Raw genomic sequence first — 27068 nt, 5'->3', positions numbered from 1 at the left:
TCGAACATTTTTTGTTTTTATACACAATATCCAAAGTGATGGTTGGAGTAGGTGTGGCAAAGAAAAGTAAGTGATGGAAAAAAATATGTCTATGCCGTGTGTTTGTGCCTTTGCCTCAGGTACTGTAAATTCTCGTCATTCTGGTTTCTCTGGGCTGTGTACACAAGAAGGAGACTGCACTCACACTCAACCTACACATAAAAATTAATTGCATGGCTGTAATGGGAGTAAACACAGAATGGCACATAGACATGTCGGTTGTCCAATCAACATTAACAATGTATCTATTTTTGCATGAGGGTGCAACAGGTTTTTAATTAATTACCTCATTTGACACCAAGTTTCATTCACACGTCTTTAAAATATTCTTTATCCATGTTATTTAAGGTCAGAAAATGATTTGAGTTTAATGTATCTGAGTGAGGAGTTTGATATGAATAAATTATATCCTGGAGTTTTACTTTGGGACAATAAATCATGTTGGAAATGAAACATTTCACATGTCGTGTCAAACACAGGCCACTTCACATTGCACATGGGATTTAAAAAGATGCAAAATTATACTTTTTATATTCATTCAGGGTGAGAAGAAGGAGGAAGAGGATGTAGTGTTTGGATAGCAGAAAGCATTTACACAGTTTGTTTGTGTTGCACATTTTAAGCATCATGCCTGGTCTTGTGTGGCACTTTGCATAGCGCAGTTTAAACTCTGGACCTTTTTCCTCCCTCAGGTTAAGGACAGGAACTTGAAGAGGCTAGGATAGGATGTTTCCTATTTGCAGAAAAGAAAAAAAAAACTTGTATAAAGTGACTGCTCAGATATAATTAAAATATGTTTCAAGATTTTTTATTAACATGAAAACAACAGAATCAATCAAATTTTCATTCTTTCACCTATCAGGTGGTCAGATTTGACTATTTATGTATGTGATAGATTTGGGTTCCTCTTGTAATTGTGCCTGGTCTGCTACTGTTACTCATATAAGTATTACCCACTCACTCAAAGTAAACACTGACTTGTAAATGACACTTTAGTTTACATTGACATTTACTTTAGGTAAAAAAAAAGAGCAAAGCTTAAACTCTCCTCAGATCTGGTTTCCTATTTAAATAACCACAACTGTCTGTGACTATTAGATGTAAACATTATATTTTTAATTTTCCATCTTGCTTTTAATGCTCCATCTTACACACAGTTTGCTTTCAGTGATATATAAAAAAGAGCTGAATCAGAAAATATATCTTTAACTACAACATCACGTTGGTGTAGAACTGTACCAGGTCTTCATCATCTGATGAGCCCAGTCGTATACAGACATACAAACTCCAAATAACAAGACAACGGGTCACTAAGGGTTGTTTTTTCTGAACATAAACATTCTTTACCACATCGGACACGGCACCACCTTTCCACAAATGAAATATTTATATCATCAGTTTCAAATTCAAAATTATTAATACAACTTTTATGTTGTCAGAGTTCATAATCATATAAACGTTTGACTGGTCCTGTACATAAATCTTCTGAAATGTAAAATCATAATTTCAGTCCTTTTCAGTCTCACTTAATTAATTTTCCCCCGTTCAGATTCCATCATTTATTGCTTCTTTGAAGATGATTGTCATCCAGCACTTTAGGTTACTGTCACTTGTCATCACACCATTTTCATTTCATTTTCCCCTCACAATGTTTGACAACGGAAAACTCACAAAACAAGATTTCATTGAGATGATTTAGCAGCAGGTAACGTTCCTCATTATTTCGCTGATCCTCCTGTTAATTAAAATACCTAATCACAGGCAGTCCTACATATAGTGTGTAGTGCCTGTGCTATCGGAGACAGTCAGGCTCTACAATGTAGTGCAATCAGGATTAAAAACAAAAACTTTTGACATAAATGTAAAAAGAACCTTATATGCAAAATAAGATCAAAGCATAGCAAAGAAGCTCAAGCTTTGAACTGAACTTAGATGTCAGTGAGGACCGGGGATTTCAGGCTGTGGGCGTCAATAAGGGTCAACAAGTTTACACTGTGAGAGAGTAAACAAGAACACAAGGAGCATCCCAGGAATCTCAAAGAGCTAAGTATTGTGTTGTTCCTTGTTAACATTAGTATATTATTTTCCTGTATACTAATAGAAAAAGCAGCATGCTGTAAGAATAGTATGTAACATATGTTTTATGTAACTGAATTAGAATTGAAACTCACATTGACGTAAAGTGTGAAAAGCAGGATGTGTGCATGTCTGTTATGCAGTGTGGGTTTTTTTTTTCATTTACAGACTTAAATTTCTCATGCTGTGTGTATTTCCTATAGTTTTGCCGAGGGTGATAAACAAACCATCATTTCACAAGTCTATAATCTTATTGACCCTTATTTTAACCCAATAATATGCTGACCTGAGCCTGGCTGCAGCTCTCTGTTGCATGTCACCCCTCCTCTGTTGCCTCATTTCCTGTTATTTCTCCATTGTTCCCACTGAGGTGAGGTTGAAGAAAACCAAAAAGATGTAACACGGTGGCTACTAAGCTGAAGTCTAAAACAAAAATTAACAACTGACTTTTTTCTTTCTTTTCTCAACAACTGGTTGATATTTTTTACACACATTCAGAACATAAACTCCTACACGTCGTCAAAGGTACGTTCACAGACAACAGAGCTGAAAATTCATATTGTGGGATCTCTTCAAGTGACAACTTTGGTCCTATTAAGTCAGTGGTTAACCTCTCCAGTTTATAAGGCCCCTCACACATACACGCTCAATATACCGGCGTACACAGCTTTGTCCATTCATGTTGAACTCAAACACAAAAATATGAATCAAAAAAATAATCACAATTCACTGCAAATACTGGCAACATGATTGATTTCCTGACAGAATCCCCAGGCTGACGACCACATGTTCTTCTGCATGTGGAGTTATTAAGTCCATCCTAGTTTCCTCTGCTGGTGATGAGCACAGGTGGGTCCATATTTTAGGCACAGAGCACTTTACCACTGTCAACTCTTTAAATCTTCATCAGTGTTATCAGTACATTCACTGTCCAAATGCAAGGAGCTCAGCTGCTCCTCAAAGTTCAAAAATTGATGGTTGTACTCCTTCTCCAACATCTTCTTCCAAATTTTTACTAAAAAGAAGAAAAGACAAAGGACGATTATTTGAATTTAATTTGACTTTCGATGGAAAAATCTTTTCTGACTCATCAAGCAAATCCCAGAATTATAGCTTTGACTCAAGTGTATCTGGTCAGACTGGATCTTACTATATTCTGGTTCGTCTGGTTGTGTGGCATCAGAACTGGGCACAGCCTCTTCTTCCAGGCTGCTGATCTGCAGCTCTTCCTCCTCCTCTGTGTTCGCCGTCTGTTCTGCCTCCATCTGGTCTGTCTGCTCCAGGCTGGACACCATCACCTCATACGCCGTCCTGGCCTCAGCTGACAACTCTATCATCTTATGGTAGTAGTCCTGTGGATGAGAGAGACAATGATTTAGGCTTTTTTTTCTTTTTAACTTGTATACTGCCCGTCCCAAAAAAAAAGTCACCACTTGGATTTAAATCAGAAGTAAGCGATCCGGTCGTTTTGGCTAACTTTGTTAGTTAGCAGCCCCCGCCCTCGTCATGGATCTATTGGTCCTCGTCCCTACGTCACCACATTCACGCGCATCCCTTGGCTGGACACACAGCCCTTCATGCCGTTCTCTCTCCTCATTGGATAAAGGTAGTAGGATACAAGGAAGTATACAAGACGTTTTCTCCTCGGCTTACAGCAGAGCAGAGCGATTGCTGTCGGAAGATAGAACTATTTAAGACTTATATTAACACAAATATTCCACTTACTTCTGCTTTAACTAAGTTAATAGTTAAGAGGCTCCCATTGGATAATTACCGCATGGATGATTATGTCTCAGCTGGCCTGGCAACAACTTATTTAACCGATTCTGATTCTTAAACAATCATGTCAGAAGACGCATCCTGTGGTCGTGGAAAATATGTTAATCTGTTTCAGAAGGGTCAAATTTTTGGCATCAAGCTAATTAAAAAATAAAAGGAGATTGCTGAGACTACTAAAATTGTGTTAACTGTCAAATGCATTATTAAAAACTGCAAGGATAGTGGGGAGCCATCATCTTCCAGACCTTAACCCCATTGAGAATCTTTGAAAAATGAATTGCAACTCTGGACGGAAATAAATGTTGTGACATTGCAGAAGCTTTCTGAAACGATGCCACAGCAAATGCGTTCCGTAATCAGGCGGTCTAACAAAATATTAGAGTGTGTGACTTGGGCAGCGAATTATGTTGCAGATTTCCAGAGTATCTGGCTGATCAGTTATTGACCTATACTGACCTGTGCACCATCATAGTTGAAGATGCCCACGAGACTGACAGGCACTGCTTTGTTGAGGCAGCGACCCAAAGCTTTCCTGGAGAGTGCAAACACGAATGGCACCCCCTGTTCACGACACGTGTCGATGATGTTGTGGAGAGCCTCATCCAGGCCACCTGTGAATATAAACATGTTTCTGTAAATGTCTTTGTCTCCATCTTCAAGCATTCAGTGTTTTTAGCTGGGAGGTGTCGGTACACTAGCTAGTTGCTGAGCTTGATTTTAATGGGAATAAGAAATACTAAAGACAAACTATGCCCAAATAAGAACTAGATTGTATTATTGATATATGGAGCACAGATTGACATGAATTAAAACAAACTTCTCAAATGATATTAAAAAAAGAGGATACAGTACCTTTGGATTGGATCCGTTCACAGTTGGGAGAGATGATGACACACTTGACTTTCCTGAGTTTGAGGTGCTTCAGGACTTCTCTGAGTCCCATCACGATCCGTCTCTTCATGCGGGCCTTCATGGGGTCCTTCTGGTACAGGCGGTCCTGGAAACGAACCAGCTCCTTTAGCAGGGTTGTCACACACTCATCCACGTCTCTGCTCAGCATCTGGCTGCAGTAGCTGACACGTACAACAATACATAACATTAACAAAAAATGTGACAAGAACAACCACGGAAACACAAACTACACATGTCAACAGAGATAACAAACAGGGGAATAGCTTCCGCGGCCTTACTCTCTGAACTTGCGGCTGTGGATTTTGGGTCGGCTGACTGGGCAGGGTACAGGAGAGGTGCTTTGTTGTTGCTCTATGATCTCATCGTTGGTGGCCTCTATATCATCTTCCTCTTTCAGTGCCTCGTTTGTGTCGTTCATCTCAGACGGATCGTCAAGTTCCTCTGGAGGATTTTCAACCTCGTCTGAGATTTGAGAACCGCAAAATACAGATCAAAGATTAGCTTGAATCAAACGTTTCCTGCATTTTTTTTTTTTTTTTTTTTTTTACAGCTGGGATTATTTCCCACAGGACTTCTGCTTCCTTTGACCTGTTGCGTTTATGTCACACTCCTCCTCTTCTGCAGGATCATTAGCAGGTTCAAGCTCATTTTCAGGCAGCAGACCTCTCTCCTCCTGCAAACGCCTCTGTTTCCTCTCCTCCCTTTCTTTCAAAATGACCTGAGGATCGAAAATGAACCAAATGAATCCCATATATCTATATAATGTAAATGTAATGTGTTTGTTCTACAGAAAGTGAATGACTTACCTTCTTCAGAGGAGTGGGTTTCTTGGCTTTGGGGACCTCTCTCTGCTTTCCTTTCTTCACTAAGGGGCTGGTGGAGTCCAGGGGGTTGTGTGCAATTCTGTCCTGCTGCCAGGGAAGCTTCTTCTGCACCAACGGCTGCTTCTGGACCACAGGTAGTCCTCCACCAACTTTAAAGAAATCATTTTGATTAAGAAAAATGCTTATTCAATGCTTCGAATAAGAATAACCCTAAGAAAGTGAGTGCAGTCAGCTAAAATGCACTTTTAAAATATTGTTATCAAAGAAAGAGAGAAATTAGGGGCTACGTGTAGCAGTGATGCTTACAACAACCTACCTGAGAGAATGACTGGTTTGGCGTCTTGCTTGGCTTTTTGAGATTGTTGCTTCTTTTCGAGAGCGGCCAACATGTTTCCGATGTCCAGCTGAACAGGAACTTTGCTCTTTTTCCCACCGGACGCCGGCTTTTCAGGTTTCTAGAAATGAAGAGACCAAGAAAATTTTCGTTAAATAGGCTTTCTATGGGATGGTGTCAAAAGATTATGTATTTCAGTGTAATCTGAAAATATAAACCTGTGCTTTTTTATTTGTCTCTGTGGTCAGTGCTTTTGCTGCAGATGATTTCTCCTTGTTCTGGTCAGCAGACTGGTGCTGACCTTCTTCTCTTTGGGTTTCCTTTGAAAAAAGCAACACAGATTTTGATTATCATCCAGTATATTTTAGTGACAATCTTTTGACCTATTGATGCCATCTGTGTGAAAGCCTATAAAGAGATGAATATACCTCATTGCATAGCTTTGCTGCATTGATGTTGCTTATCAATCTATCAGTCCTAGTGAAAGCAGGAGTCAAGCCTGGAAACTCCTCTTCATCCTATTTGGCAAAACAAAGAGAACAAAAGTAATTTTCAATCCAACATTATAAGAAATTTAAATTCAAAAGTGCTAATAAATTGGTTTTATTTCTTTAACTGAATTAGAATATAGAACCAATTTTTATTTACCTCAAATTTTGGAGGCTCCTGGTAAATGATCTGCTCTTCTGACTCCAGCTCTGCATCTTCGCCAGCACCTTTAGCCTTCTTCTTCTTTTTCTTCCGTTTCTTCTTCCCTGGGACTCCCTCTTCCTGCTGTGCAGCCATTTCCTCCGTCTGATCAGATGTAAAAATAAAATGAGAAGACAGAAAATACAACACAGGAAAACCTAAATGTTTATCTTATTAACTAGGAAGGTGGTTGGTTGTTTCAACAGAAAGAGCCACACGTCAGGTTCTGTATTATAAATTATTCATTTCTACAGCAAGCTATCACTTTGGCTTATTCAGCACTGCTCTATTTAACATTTCACACACACACTTTGTATTTTTCATGTAAATGACTCAACAGCAGTTTGGTTTGTGTCACAAGTATAACAGACTTCCACAAAATAAAAGCGCAACTCATCAGAGAAACTCTCTGATTTCACCTTCAACAGGGTTAATGATAGAAACCTTCTAATTAAGCCAAAAGTTGAGATTTTAAATGACATTCATAATCTACCTGCGTGGGGTTGCTGCTGCTGACGTTGTTCTCTTTAGGGATGACTTTCTTCGGAGGCTGGGAGGCGACATTAGCCCAGGACGTCACAGCCACCTGGCCTGTTCACACAAAAAAAGGGACAAATAATATCACTATCACTACCTTTACCTTTAGGTCACTGGAATACGATGGACAAGAAGTTTCATCCTACCTGGTGAGATGACAGGAGAGTCGGGCTTTGCATTGGTGCTACTTGGTTGGGACTCATGCTGAACTGGTGAACCTCTCTTTCCAACCTGTTCAGCACCAAATTCATGAGAGTTAATGAAACATTCACCTCTATATCTTATACGATATCAAAACTGCTATTTCACCTTCCAGGCAGATGCTGACGTTTGCGTTTGGGGACTTGTGGGTGAAGGAGCTGGACCCCAGCACTCTTTCTGAACAAGAGGAGGACCTGCTTTACCCAGTGAAACACCAGCCAACTCTGGAAAGTCGGCCATCTTTACTTCAAATGGGACCATGTCAGTCTGTGCTGGTTTTGACCTCACGGCAGAGTTTGGGGCAGATCTGACGCCCCTAAAACCTGAGGATAAAATACAAAACATTGTTACAAAAGTGAGCTACAAAATTAATTTTCTTTGATTAGAGTAAGAGAAATGAAAGGAGGCACTCACAAAAAATAAAACAGAATAATTATATGAATTAAATGTGAGTGTGAAACTACCTTTTTTCTGTGAGTCCACTGTGCTCTTGCCCTTATTTCTGCTTTGTGCTGAAGAGCTATCGACATTGTTTGATGTCTGTGGAGATGAATAAAAAAATAATTTAAATTAATTTCATGAGAAAAGTTTATTTTGATATACTTTTCAGGTACTCAAAATGAAACCAACCTTTGCTTGTGGATCCCGTATGGATCTTTCTCTCTGCAGGAAATCATCACCGGCCTCTCTAACGCGACGGCTGCTGCTGTAGCCAAAACTCCTGGGAACATCTCCGCCTCTTCTTGCTTGCTTCGGGCTCAGACCTGATTGGTTCCTTAACAGAGATCCAACATTTACACAAATGAGCAATTGATTAAATTACATATAGACGTACATGATGACTGGATACTTTGACCAGGAGAAGATTATGTACCTACCCCCTTGAAAACTGGTCGGAAACATAAGGATTTGGTAACACCAGAGTTGGCGATGAAGCTGTGTGTGGCTCAGCTGGCTGCTTTTTCTGTCTCCTCCGGTGTTTAGGGTCAAAAGACTGAAAAGCAAAAAAAATACAACACAATTCTTTCATTAAAACTTCTCTTCATTTATGTTAACTACTATACGATTTGTCCATTCAAGAACATACCGGTATCTAAGAGAAGAAAAAACAGTTGCAGGGCTCCAGAAGTCCCCTAAATGGGAGCATTTTGCCCCTAAAATTTGAGACAGATAAATGTTTCATCTACTAGTTGCACTGCTCATGTGCACCCAGCAAATTTGCAGTTTTTTGTTTTGTTGTTTTATCTGTTGTTGCAGTGTGTGTGAAGGAGCGACTCAAATAATCTGTAATCTGTCATTACGTGTAAGGCGAATGTGTGTGAGGATCATGAATGAAAGAAAAGGAAATGTGAATATTTGCCATTGTTCTGCTTGCTCTCCTAATTTTTTTTAATTAGGGGCCACTGTGACCTAGTGTGACAAAAAAAAAGTTAGTCTGGAGCCCTGAGTTGTTTCCCCCAAATTGAAGTTTACTTTTATCTGTGTAAATACATACTGGATGTAGGTAGCAACATATGCTCATGTTTACTAGGCCTGTTGACACTGTTGATTCCTGTCTTGCTTCTTTTTTTCCTAACAATGTTTAACATATACTTAAATAAAAACAGAGATAATGGGGGTCTGACAGACAACAGATGAGTTTGCTCAACAGTCTGCATGAATGCGACCTTTGACAATCACGTTGGCTGCAGTTCACGTAACCCTGTGTATTTACCAGTTGAAGTTATTTTATTTATTTACACTTCCAGTCCACCATGATTTCGAGTAATGCTTCATTCAGCTCGACTTCTGATCCATGTGCAGTTAAGCACGTTTTAGCCTAATTGGCTCGTGTTAACATCCTGCTAGCATTACACATTCATAACTTTTTGGTAGCCTGGCAAAACCCTTTTTTTAGGCAAACGACTGAACAAACAGCTCATTTGTGTGGTCAAAGCAGCGGTTTCTTTTATTTTATCAGTATACCTACCTTAAATGGTTGTAGCAACTAAAGTTTTCTATCACAGCACGTTAGCGTGACAGGCAGGCATGCTAACTTAACTAGCTTAAAAAAAACCCCGTTGCGTTAGTATTTTCTTCCGTAACTTACCTTGTCCATCTTCCATGCAGCTTATTTCAGTCGCAGTCACATATCCGCATGTTCGCTCATGTTTTCCACGCGTTGTCAAACTCCCAGTCACGATGACGCCGCATTTATCTGCGCCAACAACAGTGTGTTGTTAGCTAACGAGGCTAAAGCAGCAACCTGTTTGATAGCAGCAGCTACAAGAGCCTGATGATGACGTCAGGTGATGTTTACATTGTGTGCGCGCGGAGAGCTCACAGCGACATCTTCTGCCCTCGCGGCGTTACTACTCTCCAAAGCCAAAAAAAACAATGAATCCTACTGTACATACAATACAGTGAAATATAGAAGTTCAGAGGGCTTTTATTCTGAAATGACACATCAGATTGGCCTGATTTTTTCTGGGTGCCATCCTGAGGTCCAGTATTATCAGTCTAAAGTGGAACGGTCAAGTAATAATGAGTAGTTTTTAAGAAATATGAATCTTAATGTAGACAGAATACAGTCAAATGTGAAAGTTCAGAGGGCTTTTATTCTGAAATTCCACATCAGATTGGCCTAATTTTTCCTGGGTGTCATCCTTAGGTCGAGTACCTGTCTGAAGTGGAACGGTAGTTTTTTTTTTTTTTTTTTTTCAAACCCAAGAGTACAGTCAAATTTAAAAGTTCAAAGGGCTTTTATTCTGAAATTCCACATCAGATTGACCTGCTTTTCTCTGGGTGTCATCATGAGGTCAAGTATTATCAGAATGGTTGAGTAATAACGGGTAGTTTTTTAAGAAATATGAATGTAGGCTACATAGAATACAGTCAAATTTGAAGGTTCAAAGGGCTTTTATTCTGAAATTCCAAATCGAGCAGAGCCATGTAGACCCCCGTCCAGTAGGGGGCGCTACTGCACTGGCGCTGTGAGGAAGAAGAAGAAGACAGAGCTGAAACATGGCGGCCCGCACACGGCTGCCCTTGCTGTTCCCCAGAAACCTGCCTCCGTTCAGACACCGGCAGCAGCTCGCCGCCCACACCGAGGCTGCGGCGGCTGCGGCGGCGGCGAAGGAGCCCAACTACCCGCCCGTCGTCCACTCTCTGACGGCCAAGAGCAAGGCGGCGCGGCGGCGGCAGGTCGAGGAGCAGATACAGAAGATCTGCGCCTCTCCGGTGGAGGAGAAGCTCTCCCTGCTCACTCGGGTCCAGCGGGAGAAATTCGTGGTTTGCCCTCAGACTTTTGCCAGGAATGCGGACAGATGGTACCAGCACTTCACCAAGACCGCGTACATCCCGGGGCTGCCCGAGAAATTCACTCCCACCACCGCCACGACCCCCAGCGAGGAGGAGGAGGAGGAGGGGTCGTCGCCGTCGGCTGCAGCGGCTCAACCCGCACTAGTGTCGACGCCGGGGATTGACGATGGTGCGTTCGCGGACATCCGATCCTTGGTCACTCGTGTGATTTTACAGGAGCACTGGCACAAGATGAAGAAGAAGCATAAAACTTTCCTCTATCGAAACCAGGAGATGGTGGTCGGACCTTTCCTCAGAAACCTGGCGGCCGAGCTCACCTACAGTCTGGCCAAGTACAACCCACTGTTCCTGCAGTCCAGTCTAGGTAATTAGCAGATTTCCATTCAACCTTATTTGTGCAGGATTGAGGTTTTTCTATGTGTATGTAGGGCTAGGACTAAATAGGTGTTAGATTTCCTCCTCTACTCCTTTTTGGGCTTTTTTGTTATCAGGAAATGTTGTCTGTGACCTTGTGTGTTTGTTTGGTTTCAGTTCATGTTGTCTTTTGTCACACATTTTTGTATAAGCTCTAAATAAATTGTAAAATGAATGAAATTAATCATTAGTTACAGCCTTAACATACACTGACAGTACCAAAAAACTCAAAACACTCATTCAGAATCATGCATTTCATAAGTGTATGTGTAGTATAATGTTTATTTTCTCTCTCTATCAGATAAGAATCCCCGGGTGCACTTTTACTGGAGGAGAGGACAGAGGATCATCCCAAAGGGACACCGGAGAGGCCGGCAAGAGCCAACCAGGTTCCAGATAGATGACCGGCCTCTCTGTCAGATTCGGACCACTCAACAACTGCCACAGGTAGTGATTAATTTTCCACACTGTCACTAAAAGACAGAGCAACACATATGTTTTGAGAGGAAACTACATTTTCAAATGTGACAAACCTGGAAAGAAACACTGCAGATTATTGAGGGAAACAAAACATCTAAATAACATAACAATAACTCTAAGGTATAAAATAATAGCATTTCTGCTTGTCATTGTGCCCTCTCTCAGTTCACCCCGATGGAGGCTTCGTATGCAGCTGAAGTACCAGAGGTCACACTTCCTCCTAATGTGTTGCCTCTGTTCAAGAGACAATATGACAACAACATCTTCACAGGTAAGGTAACACAACCACAGGAGACCACTCACATCCAAAGTGTCTCACTTCAACTCAGTTATGTGATTCTACCCAAATTTACATACTCATGTGTACTCACTACATGTGTGCATAGTTAAGCACAGTTTACTGACACTTTACATTGTATTCCTCATCTTCACAGACATTTGGCATTGAGAAGCTGTTCAGTTTAGTACACATTTAAGGGTGTTCACTGAAATGCTCTTATTGATGTAACACCAGGACCACACCAGTCATCTCAGCAAAACCATTAAAGATATCTGTTGATATGACATATTGATGACAACCCTACAAACTGAGACTTTTCCCTCTAGTTTCACTGTTTAGCTTTAATATGTCAGGCATTAAAAAAAGTATGTTATTTTATATGAGCCATGTTGGAAATTGCATGTTATCAAAGGAAAAATGATGCACAGGTGAGATAATCCCAGTGGTCCACTCCTAATGTCGATTATTATCACTCCAGGTGGGTCTACATGTGCATGTACAGTGGGGGAAATAAGTATTGAACGTGTCAACGTTTTTCTCAGAAAATATATTTCTAATAGAGCTATTGACACGAAATGTTCACCAGATGTTGGCAACAACCCAAGTAATGCACACATACAAAGAAATCCAAACAAATGTGTAATAAAGTGAAATGACACAGGGAATAAGTATTGAACACATGAAGAAAAGGAGGTGCAAAAAGGTGTGGAAAGCCAAGAACGCAGCTGGAGTCTGTCAGTATTTATAAAGTCATCCTGTCCCCTATCAGTGCAAAGTAACATCAGCTGGTTTAGTCCAAACTGTCGCCTATGAAAAGGTTTCTCATCACCAAGGTGTCACACAAGAGGCATCTCATGATGGGAGCTTCTCAACACCTTCAGAAACTTATGTTGCAGAACATATGTGTCTGAACGCACCGTTTTACCCGTTAGTGCCATTATCCAGAACTAAAAAGAACAACATTTTACCATAAACTGGTCATGCTCCTCACAAGATTTCTAACAGTCAAAAGAAAACTAAGAAGAGTTGTCCAAGAGCCAATGATCACTGACAGAGAGCTTTAGAGAGACCTGCAATTAGCAGGTAGCAGGTAACGCATTTAACCGCCATGGCCTCTATGCTGCTCACCATGCAAGTCCTATTGACATGTTCAATACTTATTTCCCCGCTGTATGTACTGTGCCAGTTACATGACATGACACACTGTTACGCCCCAGAACTTCGTTGGCCCGGAGGGGCATAACAATGGACCCACCAATGACCCCAAACACCAACACAAAGACACTAAATTAACTAGAAGGAGATTTAATACGAAACGTAAGAGTGATACAAGTAGACATAAACTAAAACAAACAAAAGCCAAGCTGGGAGGCAGGCAGGCCCAGCAGGCCCAGCAGTCCCCGAGCACTGCCCCCATCTGCCGCCTCAGCAGCCCAGGTGAGCCTCGTTGTGCTGATTGAGGCCTGGGTGGAGCTGTGGGGGGGAAGAGAGAGCGAGAGACACACATGCACAAGGCCAAACCCCTATCGGCCGTAACACACACATTATCCAGTTACCGCTCATTGTCAGCAGGGGGCGCCAGCGTGTAACTTTCTGTGTCTGCAGTCAGATACATGCAAACTGTTCTAGTCATTGTCAGTCAGATGGTTAGATAACAGATTAGAGAAATTATTTCACATTTCACCCTCTAATACACTTCGCCTCCTCTCATGAACAGGCGCTAAGCTCCCGGACCCGGTCTGCTACGGTCACACTCAGTTCCACCTGGTCCCTGACCGGTACCACAGGGAGCGGATGTCCCGGCAGCAGCAGTCCGACCAGGTGGAGGTCTTCCTCCGAGCCAACGGGCTGGCCAGCCTCTTCGCCTGGACTGGAGCTCAGGCCTTGTACCAGGGTGAGTTACCCACACACACACACACACACACACAAACATGGAATCTCTTTGTACAGCTCAAGTGATTTTACAGCTTTTAAAACAATATAATTTAATGCAGCAGGTGATTCCAGATGTATGTATTCAACAAGAAACTGTAATCGGAGCCAAATATAGAGGGTGTGACAGTGGGATCTTTATAGTAAAGCACTCCTACTTGAACATAAAGGTTCTAAAGTAATTTAGATTTCATTTACATGGATCTATTATTATTATTTTCTTTTTATTTATCTATATTTTTCTGGCCTCTTGTAGCCAGTAACTTTACTTAGAAATTGTTTTTGTGTGACTTTAGCCAACAGTTTGGAAAACCTTATGTTATTCAGATGCTAAGTAAAATTAAAAGGTGTATGTTAAATTTGAAAAGATATTTTTTTAATTGGTTAATTGATCCCATGCCTTTATCAACCCATGTTCTACTGCATATCTTAGTCTAGATCATGTTTAATGGTTAATTGATTTCGTACCAGAAGTTATTGTTTTGTACAGGAGGATAAGTATTGACAAAAACATGATGGAGATGTTGATGTGAATTATTCATATACCTCCCTCTCACCTCTGCAGGTTTCTGGGACCACGAGGACGTCACCAGGCCTTTCGTGTCCCAGGCCGTCATCTCCGACGGCCACTTCTTCTCCTTCTTCTGCTACCAGCTCAACACGCTGGCCCTCGCCGTGGAGACGGACGCCAACAACCCCAGGAAGAACCTGCTGTGGGGAACCGAGAGCCTGCGACTCTACGAGACGGTGCAGGACGGAGAGGTGGTGGGTCTGAACGACGACGTCATCAGGCTGCTGGTCCAGTTCCTCATCAACCAACCGTCGTAGACCTTCGTAGTCGGTGTGTCTTGTCTCTTCTTCACGTCTGTCCACCAGTGAAAAATGTCTGTTGTCTCGGAGGCGGTGGAGGACACATGAAATCAAGAGGAAAAAGAGCCAACTCGGCAGAAATGAGAGGACGTTTTGACAGATTGTATGAAAATGTAATGTTCAAAAGCAGAACAATCTGTGTTGACCAGCTCTCTGAAAGCTGAACAAAGTACTGGGGGGGAAAAAAACACTCTCACATCCCCGGTTGTTATTATTACTGTGCAAACTGTATTTATGCAAAAAATAAAATCATGCTTTAAGAACAAGGCAGTGTTGTCTGACTCATGATATTTAACTAAATCGAAGCAGAAGCACCGAACTCCACTATACATCTGGACTCTAAATAATCGAGTCATTAATTTTTGAAATTTGACCTGTGGAGCTCTTTTTTATTTATCATTTCCGTCGTCCTGTACAACTCACTAATAATTTATTTTCCTCTGGATTAGGTTTCAATTTTCACTGAACATCCAAAAGTGTTAACAATAACATGCACTATATATTCATTGAAATAGTCTTTTTATCCAAATAATCTTTTATTTTCAGTATTTAACTCCTCCACTAGTTTTCCCTCTTTCTCAAAACCAAATCTTGATTGTGTCTGATACTAGTACATTTCTATCACAGTGAGCTGCTGATTGCCACCAGTCACTCTACCCCAGACCTGTGAGCTCAAATTTGGGTTAAAATGATGTCACGTGTTATTACAAAGCAAATTTAAAAAAAATCAAAAGAGTAGGGTCACACAAAGAAAGAAGAGCTTTTGTGAACAGATACACGACAGAGAACAGTTTCAAAACTTAGCACTCAAACTTCCCACAGTATGAGTGACAGTGAAGTTACAAGAACCATTAACTATTCATCACATCAGTAATAACATAGACCGATTGTACAGTATGTAATGTAAAGTTGCCAGCATGGGCTCCTCAGCGGTTATGTAACGTTTTAGATAATTAGAAACACACTCATTATCGGTGAACAAAAAGCAACTGCATCTCTGCTGCCAGTGAAATCTGTTCATTACTGTTTAATAAGCAGCGGCTGGCAGATGGCCGCGCAAAACCACGAGGACGAGAAGAACAGAGAAATACAGGAATCAGTTCACAGTGAATGAACAGTGCGTTTGAGTGCCACAGCTCTGGAGGAATAAATGTGAGGAAGCTCCTGGAATAGATTAGGAGAGAGGGAAGGGGGGAGAGAGAGAGAGAAACCCCCTGAGGGTCTGCACAGACCGACAGGCAGAGAGGAGAACAGCTGATATGAAGGGAAATGGACGACGGGCTCTGTTTTGTGTATGTCTGTGCATGTGAGCATGTCGGTCAAAGAAAAGAGTGTGAGAGTGAAAGAGAGAGAGAGAGAGAGCTGCTGAAGGTATGCAGAGAGAGAGAGGGGGGGGGGGGGTAAGTGTGTCTTTGTGTGTACTGTAAGTGTGTCTTTGTGTGTGTCTGGTGAATGATGCCTGAGCACAGTTGCCTTTATTACCACGATGACTCTACTCCCTCCTTCACTAGCAGCTCTCTCTTTATCTTTTACCCTCTGCTCTGTGATATGAATACACACTGGACGGCCCCTGGCATCACACTGTCTGAGGATGAGTCCCCCCCCCCACAACCCCCTAACCCCCCAACCCCCCCCATCCCTCCTCCTCCTCCTCCTCCTCCCGACCCGTCCTGCTGGTTTTGTGTGGCCTCGTTCATCACTGACTCTTTATTAACACTCACACATTGTCTGTCTGTGCATGTGTGGCTTGTGTGTCTGTCAGTGTGTGACGAGGGAAACGGGGGGGGTGGGGTGGTGATTGGTGGCACATGTTGCACTTTTCCTCATCTTTATCTTAGATTTTCTAAGAGCTGAAATTCAGGTTTGCAGTCTGATGAACAACCAACACTCGCTGAGCCGGACCAGTTAAGGTAACATTTTATGTTGGTCCAGTTGTTATGTAATCAGCTGGTAAAACTCGCTTTACACCTCAGGCTGCATGACATCAGGCTCATACCTATGTGATTCCTGTAGCTGCTTCGATACTGACACTTTTATGACCAAGTAAGAAATCAAACTGCTATTGTGTTCACAGCAACAACTCCACAACTATCTGCATGATTTGGAAAAAAAAAAAAAAGGTTTCAAAACCACCTCTCTCTGACTCATTTACCCTAATATGCACTGTTAGCCTTTTTCCTGCTGTTTTACAATAACATACTGGCAGCACCGTTGCCTGCTTATTATTGTAAACTACTGTTACAGTAGTTACTGTAAACGGCTAATACAGTATGAAGCAGGCAACGGTGCTGCCAGTATGTTACTGTAAACAAAAACTACAATATGTTACTGTAAATGAAAACTACAGTATTAAGCAGGCAACGGTGCTGCCAATATGTTACTGTAAATGAAAACTACAATATGTTACTGTAAATGAAAACTACAATATGTTACTGTAAATGAAAACTACAATATGTTACTGTAAATGAAAACTACAGTATTAAGCAGGCAACGGTGCTGCCAATATGTTACTGTAAATGAAAACTACAGTATTAAGCAGGCAACGGTGCTGCCAGTAAATTATCCTTACTGTTATACCGTTTTACAGTAAGAAATGTATTACTGAAAATATTGATGTATATTATTGAACTGCAGTGGCCTGTAGATTACTGTAAAATAAAAAATATTTACAGTGATATGCAGTAAATTCAAATTCTTTATTTAAAAACATACACACAAAAACAGTACAAATTTTGCAATACATAAACTTTTTTAAAAATCAAAACAGTTGTAGTATTTCAGTACAATTAATTCAATACAACAATACAATTCATACAATATGAAAGTACAAAGTGCTTACAAATGTTTGAAACATAAACACTTTTCAAAGAGTTAAAGACTGCAATCAAATTTTATGCCATGTACTAACTTAAAGGGACAATTAGGAGTTTTGGAAAGCAAAGTGTTTTCAGACTACATTTCCCATGAGCTTACGCGCGCAGAGTGAAATTCTTGGACCGGCACAAGATGGAAAAAAGTGAAAACATTTGCTAAGAATGTTTTCATTGATCAAGAATAAAATTCGGAGGTTCAAAGACGATCAGATACCGTCGTAGTTTCGACCATAAACGGTGATTCGACAGCGTTATTCCCATGACCCGCCGGGCAGTGTTTGCGAAACCGAAAGTAGGAAATGCTGGGCGAGCCGACCACTAAATAATATCAAAATTACTATAAAGACAAAACAACATATTTATTGAAAATTGACCCATTAACAAGTGGTAACGTAGATTCATCCACATTAATATGAGACTCCTCGTTGTCCCTTTAAAAAAAAAAAAAAATTCCCAGGAAAGGTTGAACAATACCTCTAACGATGGGGCAAGGGGTCAGGGGAGGCCACAGACCACAGAGCTTCGTTTGGTGATGGGGGTGTCGATCAGCGGGATGTTGGAAGGACTTCAGTGGAGAGTATCTTTCTGAAGTAAATGAAGGAGATAGTTAGATGGAGAAGATGTGTTTAAAGATCACCTGCCAAGGGCTGGTAAAGTACACTACACTGAACACACAAATGCCACACTATCCAGACCTTAATTTGTGTAAGATTTTATCTGGTTTGATTTAGACAGACATCTTTCCTCTGTTAACAAGGCTACATCACTGTATAGATTAAATTTGTTCTTTACAACCACACATTTCAGAATGTGTGAGATGGTTGAAAGTTTTCCTACCTATGAAATTTATAGCTGGAATTCAAGTGTGTGTGCATGTGTGTGACTGTCTGAACATCTCAGGCTAACTAACATCATTCAGAGTAACGTCATGCTAAGCAAATGTTAATTCAAGTCAAATGTAATCAAGATGTTTAATTTGTACAATACAACTTACCAGAATCTGACGCTCTGGTTAGACAGCCCAGTGGCAGAGGCCCCTGGCCAGTCTAAAGGTTCCTCTCTCCTGTCTGGATTTCTCTGGAGCCTGGTATTCACCTGCTTCTCTGGAAGGTCCCTTCCTGCCTCCTGATGCTACAACCAACACAAACAAACAGACACACACATTAAGCACATACACAATTGGCTGCGCCACTTATCAATAGCATTTCCAATTTATATTTTTCCTTACATAAAAACTTACAAATCTCTGGTTAGACAGCCCAGCACTGGACTTGCATGGCCAGCCTCAAGGTTCCTCTCTCTTGCCTGGACTCTCTTGGAGCCTGGTACACACCCCCTTCCTTGGAATGTCGCTTCCTAATGCTACAAACAACAAATTAAACAGATGTAACGTATAGATTCAGCTGCACCACTTAATTTATATTCACAAACTACCATACAAAAATTCGATCACTTTCCCATATCTTTCTATTTTTTCCAAAAAAAAAAAAACTTTCAATACTTTGATAGTTTTGCCACAAATTCTGTCAAACTTTTAAGAATTTCAAAGACCTAAGGGAACCCTGGTAGTGTAGTGATCTTTTAGCTTTTAGGTGCTTTGTCCCACCTAATCCAAACTACGGTACATTACTAGAAAATACACAAACTGTTGTTTACTGTAAATTATCTATAACAACTGTTATCAACAACGGTACCTTACTTGAAAATGTATTAGTGTAGTTAACTGTAAATAATCCAGTAGGTAACCATTTTTGCTTTGTGGGCCCATGATGCATTGTATAAGAGACCAGTATCATACCGTATTTTTGAAATTATACAGTTTTGTACTGTTTTCAATGTTTCTAAGATTTTTACTGGGCATTTTAGTTGACAGTCAAGGCTTTCACAATGGTATTGAATCAAATTAATATTACAGACGCACACACAAGATTATAAATCATAATCTTCTCGACAAGAAACGTGACTGGGCTGGCTGCCTTGGCTCCTCTCTGAACAGAGTGAGCGCAAGGGACGACAATAGCAAGCAGGCTAAGGCTATCCTAGCATGCTACTAAAGCTAGGACATTAGGGACAAAAATAAAAAAATATATTTTAACGGACTCAAGTCTGCAGGACTCACACAGGAGGGCTTGGGTGTTACACCGAGCAGCATACAGCAGTTTGGCCGCATTCAAATGATCATATTGTATGAACATTTATCACCAGAGAGCACATAGCCTAACTAGCTACTTAACGTTACCTCCTGCCATGAAACACAGGCACGCACGCACTCACGCACGCACGCACATAGACCCAGGCGAATTAATAATGTTTTGGTTAAATTCATAAGTGGTGTCTATCTAGATATTAATCTTCTACATGACTTTAGCAGTTACATAATGTTAGCTAACCTTGGTCGGTAAGTAGCTATGTGTTTGTGACTGTCTGAACATCTCAGGCTAATAACATCATTCAGAGTAATGTTAGCATTATGCTAAGCAAAGGTTAAATCAGGTCAGGTTTAATCAAGACGTTTAATTTCTACATTTAAACTTACCGCAAGGGTGTCGCTCTCTCCACCAAGGTTGATGAATGAACTTTACTTGTCCACCGTCTTCTTCGTCCTCTTCTTTTGTTTAACGTAACTGGCAACTGGTAAATGGCTTTTAGATGCATTCCCGCCTAATCCAAACTACAGTACCCTACTAGAAAATACAAAAGTGTAGTTTACTGTAAGTAATCTAGTAAATAACCGTTTTTGTTTTGTGGACCCATGCTACAACAGTATACTACTGCATTTTTGAAATTATACAGTAATATACTCTAGTTTATAATAAAACTCCCATGATGCAATGCATGTTACAGTTTTATACTGTTCAATGATTTTAAGTTATTTTACTGGACATTTTAAAGTAATTAACTGTAGGTTTTACAGCAAAGGCTAACAGTGTGTGTTGTTTATTTTAACCACCGGTGATCTGAATGAATCCAAACCTGGATGAACAGAATCAGGATCACAATACTTTATTAATCCCCTGTAGCACTGCTCAATTTCACATCTACAGTCATAATAAAAACAAAATAATGATATAACCTCACATTGAAAATAATAAGCAATTTACACTGCCCGTCCAAAGAGGAAGTCACACACTCTAATATTTTGTTGGGCCGCCTTTAGCTGTGATTTCGGCACGCATTTGCTGTGACATCGATTCAATAAGCTTCTGCAATGTCATAACATTTATTTCCGTCCAAAGTTGGATTTATTTTCAATGGGGGACTCTGTGGTCACATTGGGCCACATTTCTTCCTTGAAGATGATGGTTCCCCACTGTCCTTCCAGTTTTTAATAATGAGTTGGACAGTTCTTAACTCAATTTTAGTAGTTTCAGTAATCTCCTTAGATGTTTTATTTAGCCTACTTGATGCCAATAAGTTGACCCTTCTGAAACCGATGAACATCTTCTCCACGACCACAGGATGCGTCTTCCAACATGGTTGTTTATGTAAGAAATGAGTCGCATGAGGAGAGTGTTAGCAGGCGCACTTTTACCCCCCACCATTGTTATTATCAGTCCCCTCGACTTCATCAGTGACTGTTTTGATCATTTGTGATGGTTATTTTAATTCATCGTGTCTATTCATTGGGGGAAAAAAGAAATAAAAACGTATTTTTGTTCACTCAACGCTTTGTTTGTCTTCCAACATGGTTGTTCACGTAAGAAATGAGACTGCATCAGTTAGGGTTAGATAAGTTGTTGCCAGCTGAAACATAATCATCCATGCAGTAATTATCCAATGGGAGCCTCTTACCTATTAGCTTAGTTAAATCAAAATGGTGACTTTTACTTTGGATGGGCAATATACATACCGTAGTTAATGTTTACATGCCTTTTATAGTCAGTTTGTACAGATTGAATTATGTACACAAGCAAATTTTACCAAACTGCATTCAAAAATGTTTTTTTTTTTAAAGAAGAAGAAACCTATTTAAAGGAATTAATGTCAGTTTATGCTTTTAAACTTGTTACAAATCTGCATAGGCTACTAACGGTATGCTTTTACATCTAACAGCCGGGAAATGCATACATTCATTTAATAATTTAAAGAGCTGGTCTGATTTGATGTGATTGTATGTGTGTATGTGTGTGTGTATGTGTATGTGTATGTGTATGTGTATGTGTATGTGTATGTGTATGTGTATGTGTATGTGTATGTGTATGTGTATGTGTATGTGTATGTGGGTGGGCTGCAGTTGGTGGAATTCAGGAATGTCAGGGGTCGTGAAACCAACTGAGAAAAAAAAACCCTCCAGCAGTGTTGGTGGCTCTATGGGGAGGGAGGAGGGTCAGAGGTCACTAGGTGTCGTCTTCACCAGAACAGCCTTCAACAGAGTCAAACACTTCAGGAAACTTTTCTCAGCCATGAAGCACGACGACGAGGCACTGAATCATGCAAATCTGCTGCATATGTTGGCCAATTAGAAATGAAATCATACAATTGGCAATCACTGGATGGGATAAAATTGATGGTCTGTTCTTCGTTACGTAAAGAACTTTCCCAACAACAAAGGCCTGCAAAAAAAAAAAACAGTGGCACTATCTGGTCCCCTCTCTCTCTCTCTTTCTCTAAAAAGTAAATACAATTTCAACAAAGGATCAACGAAAATACACTAAATGTAAACAAGAAAACCAAATAAAAGTGACCGAAAACAGACCTCTTTCCCCCCCTCAGTGATAATGAAACACAATCTGTGCTTTATTTTTGAAAGTTTGTCATTATACAGGAAATAATCTTGTTCAAAGCCACTTGAACAGAGAGTAATTGTTTAGTTTACAGTAAAAAGAATACCAGTGTGTATTTCTGTGTTGATGACTGTGTGTCCCTCCCTCTCCAGAGACAATGAGTGTGAAAACCTGAAAACTAAAAATAACTATTCAGGGCAGTGTTTGACTCTGTGTGCATGTGTGTGCGTTTGCATTGACGGAACTGGGGCGGTAACCATAGAGCCGAGCTTGGGAGGGGTGTTTGTTGATGAACAACATACCAGTGTGCGCCATGGTGTGTGTGTGTGTGTGTGTGTGTTTGTGTTTGTGTGTGTGTGTGTGTGATAGCCTAGATCACCACAGGTAAAGCTCATGTGTCTATTTAAAGAGGGTGATTCTCTGTGAGCAGCTGATAGGAAGAGTGTTTCTGTGTTTGTTAAACTGTGGAGAGGCCTCAACACAACTCTGACAACAGAAAACCCCCCCAGTGGACAAACACACACACACAAATACACACACAAAAATACACACATCTTTTAGAGACGCTATTATGTTTAGGTTTCCATCCTCTTCTTCTGTCGTTTCATAAATCTGCCTGATACACATCTGTGACTATTTTATTCTTATTTAAATTCCATCAGTTATTTGTTTTATAGGTTTAATCGTTCATGTCTGAGCGAATTCGTCTTTCACTTTCACAATTGCACACATCAGACTTAGCATAAAAAATATTTTAAAAAAGCAAAGCAAAAAAAAATAGCTTCCCCTCCAACATCTGCATGGCTCTGGGCAAATTCCATTTATTTCTCAGATCCATTGCAGACCAGAGAGACAGAGTGGGGAGGTTTGTCCATCATCACGCCACAGATTTGACTGTATTTAATTCTGGCATCAGAGGCACCACATTTCCAAACACAATTAGCTCGGGTTCACTTTGTCCTGCGGCGACAACACTTTGCTTTGTGTTTTAGCGTTTAGGGTCACGGTGGATTGTGATGCGTCCGACCCTCTCTCAGATGTTGCAAAAAGAAAAAGAAAAAACAACTTAAAAACATCCAGAACTCTTTTGGTTTGAATCGATGAGCTACGTTCACCCTTCAGCTATTTGACCTGACAAACCTGCTCCACTGAGTCTCTTCTGACTCAGTGGATTTACATGAAACACAAGCACACACAAGCTGCAGGTATAGTGACACGAATGCATATGGGCAAACCGAGACTTGGAAGTTTGAGTTGAACGTACTGTAACATTGCATGCATAATGTTTGTATTTTCCTATTTCTTTTCATATTTCACGTTTATATTGTAAATCCAGGTGAACTTTTTGAGCTTTAGCTTTATGCCAACTTGATTATTTGATGTTAATTTGACTACTAAATAAATGTTTTTAAAGAAATGTTTAAACTGTGTCTCGTCCTGGAGAGTGATGGTGTGACGCTGTTTGTCCTAATCTCATCCCCACTGTATAAACTTGTTGACAATGCTATCTTAATTGAGCCACTCAGAGCAGCAAGTGTGATTAATCATTGATAAAATATACAAACAGTATTTGAGAGTAAAAGATTACAACAACAAAAAAGACAGTGAGATAAAGGCTCTTCCATCAAACATGTCTCACTCATTAGACCTAAACCAGTTTGAATATAATACAATTAGATCAGACTGTGTGATAGCAGTAGTATAGTATAGAATCTGTTACTGTATGTAAAATCTGCATATGACTGCAAAATTCAAACCGTAAATCAAATAGACAGAGACATTTAGAGTATGTGGCATCTGAACCTGTGTGAGAGTGATACTGTCGGACCATCATCCTGTTACTGAAGCCTCCTCGTACAGACACACCCTCGACCAGACATATACATTAACCTTATACCCCTTGTGCACAACAACAACAAAACAGTCTCCTTGTGTATGAGTGTGGTTGTACATAAACATAAAACACATTCAGAATGAAATGTTTTGGCAAAGATTTGTCACATTTCCGTGAGGCTGAATCCTAATGAGTTAGCTGACCTCATTAAGTAACAATAACAAACCAATATTTCACTCACACATCATGGTCGCTTTACATTATTTGTACGGTGGCCCTGAGGGCTCCACTCACTGTAACTTAAGACAACACATGCAAATACACAAACACGCTACAAAGTCAGAGATGTAATTCATCAAGCTCACACTTGGAAAAAAAAAAGGTGGCAGTGGTTTCTATGAAAAGTTTGCTTAAGGTTTGGCTCACAGTTATCGTTCCTACATGCAAATGGACTCAATCAAACTACAAAGGACCATTAGATTAAAGGGATAGTTGAACATTTTTGGCAAATTGGCCCATTGCCATAATCCCTTGTTTTAGGAGTACCTGTAGGTGCATCAGTGGTTTTGCATGAATTTATCTCTAAAACAACTCCGTCTCGTAACGTTCTGTTATTATCTCATAGCGTGGTGAATGTGCAGGTCACAACTTGTCCACAAGAGCGTTTTGGAGTTGTTGGATTGTGTCTTTGATGTGTTTGAAACCAAGAAATCCCATTAGCCTCCGTATGTAGCTCTGAGCAGCTCGCGGCTCTGCTCCGCCGTTCTAAAAATGGCTTGCACCAACAATTAAAGGTAACAAACCTACTGCTATGACTATAGTGATTATAGCAATGAGCCAATTTGCCAAAATGTTGAACTATCCCTTTAAAGAAAGTTATGGTAATCCTACTAAACAATTCAGGCGTCTTCAAGGAATCAATAATATATGATTCCCATATGAATGATTATGAGATGGTTTTAACAAAAATCTCCTGCGAGACACAACAACATCACTGCTATGATTCGCCTAATGCCTCCTTTACCAGTGTGAGACAGTGGACAGAGGGTTAAGCTTTGCTCCAATACCAAGCCAAACTCAAAACAAACTGCCGACTAACCTCAGCTAATAGACAGTTGAGGTCACAGTATCAAGAGATTAACTTCAATAATGTGTAGCTCCTATAATGTCTCTGTAGACGCTGCTTCGTCTGAGGAAACGCTGCATCGCCGTCTTCTCAGGCGGAGACATGGCGTTGAGGAAGTGCATAACATAAAAATTGATTTTCTCAGTGCTTTTAACTTCAAATCACAACCTATAAAGTCCCAGCCAGGTCCATCACTTTTCAGTGTCCCCTATTGAAAACACTTCTAATGTGTTGTGTGAATTTTCAGCATATGTGTTTTGCTGTTTTTGATGTTTTCTGAATTTGCATTCATGTATTGGCATGTGTTTTTCTAATAAAACAGAATAAGAAGGAAAACTTATATCTGATACATGATAGCATCAACCTGACAAGCTAAGACAACTGGGGCTTATGACGGCCATGTCTTCAAGCGACGGCTGTCCCTCTGATTCGACAACATGCTCGTGGCTACAACCGTCTGTTCACACCATCTCCATTTAACCATTAATATTCTGTTGTATTGACTGACTCAAACTAAAACTACTGATTCACCCCAACATGTCTGAACTCCTCATAAGCTTTGTCTTCAGCTCTAAACTGTAATGCTTTTTTTTTTTCTTTTTGTTGTTGTTTTTTTCCCTCCTGAGCTTCATTAGGTCTCCATGTTGCAAAACAGCTTTAAGTTATTTTAAATATTTTCTGTCTGGTTACAGTAACCCACAGAAAGGTCATAGTGATATAAATACCAGTGGTTCCTTATGCTACAGTCACTGTAATGGAAAGATCACCACTTCATCATAGAGAAGCTGGTGACATATGGAGTAAAGGCCCCGCACATATGCATGTAATCTATATCCGCATTCACATGTTGTTGAGCCATAACTCAAATTGCAAACCCTCAGGTGAGACCGCTGTATAATTTCAGTACAACACAGCATTAGCAACACGTGTATGGAAGTTCAAGGATGCCTTTTTTCTTCTTCCACCATTCGCACAATACATGACAGAAGACAGCATGTTGTTTCTTCATGGCTGTGCCCAAGGAGCCGGGAGACAATGGGGGCTCACAGCTCACAGTGCAGGGGGGAAAGTGGGTGTACACGCATGTACAAGCTTTCTGTTTCTCTTTATTCTCCAGATTAGACATGTACAATGAAAACTATTCTCTTGGTTTTAATGCATTCAAAACATAAAAAAAACCACAGTGGACCTCACTGTTTTGTATGTAGGCCTATCACATGAGTGGCTGTTTGAGTGTGTTGTTTTTTTTCTTCTTCTTCGTCTTGGGAGTCATTTTAATTTTAAATCAAATGGTAGCACACATCATCATGTCTTGTATAGAGGTTATTGCCTCCAAAACAATCAGATGAAGTGAGCCCTACTGTTATTTATCCACTTTTAACTTTAACTTTTGGTATGTCCACCACAATTACAGCAGCAGAGAACTTCAACACTAATGTTATCCCATCATGTCTACTGCTACTCAAGCCAAAGGTTTTCCTTTGAATGCATAATATATCTGTCCAGTTTATTTTCAACCTCGCCCTCAGATTTGCTCAACAGGGTTGAGGTCTGGACTTAGTAAATAATTTGGCTTCTTCTGTGAAGGAACATGATTGTGTGACACTGACGGTAAAATGGGCCTAGCTTATTTCTTTCTTTCGTTTTCTTTTTGTAAGAAAAAAAAACAACCTAAATCTTCTTATGATGGCCCTATCCTATGGATTCTAGAGCTCAATTGTGATTAATGGCCAACTCAACAAAAGCAACTGAAACCTAGTGTTCCACCACGGTAAAGGTGGGGAAAAGTAAGATTACAAATCTTTGTAGCTGCCATGTGCTGCTCCAAAGCTATAGGTAGCAC

At 40.4% G+C, this 27068-nt stretch overlaps 3 protein-coding genes across 3 annotated transcripts in view; 2 read left to right on the top strand and 1 right to left on the bottom strand.

The window, feature by feature from the left end:
- LOC310991559 (uncharacterized protein) overlaps positions 1–27068 on the top strand; it is a 134937-nt gene that overhangs the window by 35746 nt on the left and 72123 nt on the right. The gene's annotated exons all lie outside the window — the stretch shown is intronic.
- LOC310991747 (selenocysteine insertion sequence-binding protein 2-like) lies at positions 1139–9649 on the bottom strand. Its single transcript, XM_083979649.1, has 18 exons — positions 9482–9649; positions 8271–8386; positions 8023–8167; positions 7857–7932; positions 7501–7715; positions 7338–7422; positions 7148–7245; positions 6613–6759; positions 6393–6482; positions 6183–6284; positions 5947–6085; positions 5613–5779; positions 5395–5524; positions 5085–5268; positions 4747–4967; positions 4351–4505; positions 3266–3467; positions 1139–3130 (listed from the first exon to the last, which is right to left on the bottom strand). The coding sequence occupies exons 1-18, from the start codon at positions 9488–9490 to the stop codon at positions 3003–3005; spliced, it is 2409 nt and encodes an 802-aa protein (XP_083835775.1). The 5' UTR covers positions 9491–9649; the 3' UTR covers positions 1139–3002.
- On the top strand, positions 10383–14917 carry mrps30 (mitochondrial ribosomal protein S30). Its single transcript, XM_083979282.1, has 5 exons — positions 10383–11056; positions 11408–11553; positions 11752–11857; positions 13584–13760; positions 14364–14917. The coding sequence occupies exons 1-5, from the start codon at positions 10396–10398 to the stop codon at positions 14624–14626; spliced, it is 1353 nt and encodes a 450-aa protein (XP_083835408.1). The 5' UTR covers positions 10383–10395; the 3' UTR covers positions 14627–14917.

The sequence above is a fragment of the Trachurus trachurus genome (genome assembly GCF_905171665.1).
Source record: "Trachurus trachurus genome assembly, chromosome: 9".
Lineage (NCBI taxonomy): Eukaryota > Metazoa > Chordata > Actinopteri > Carangiformes > Carangidae > Trachurus > Trachurus trachurus.
The sequence above is the reverse complement of the archived record's forward strand: the minus strand, read 5'-3'. Positions and strand labels throughout refer to the sequence as shown.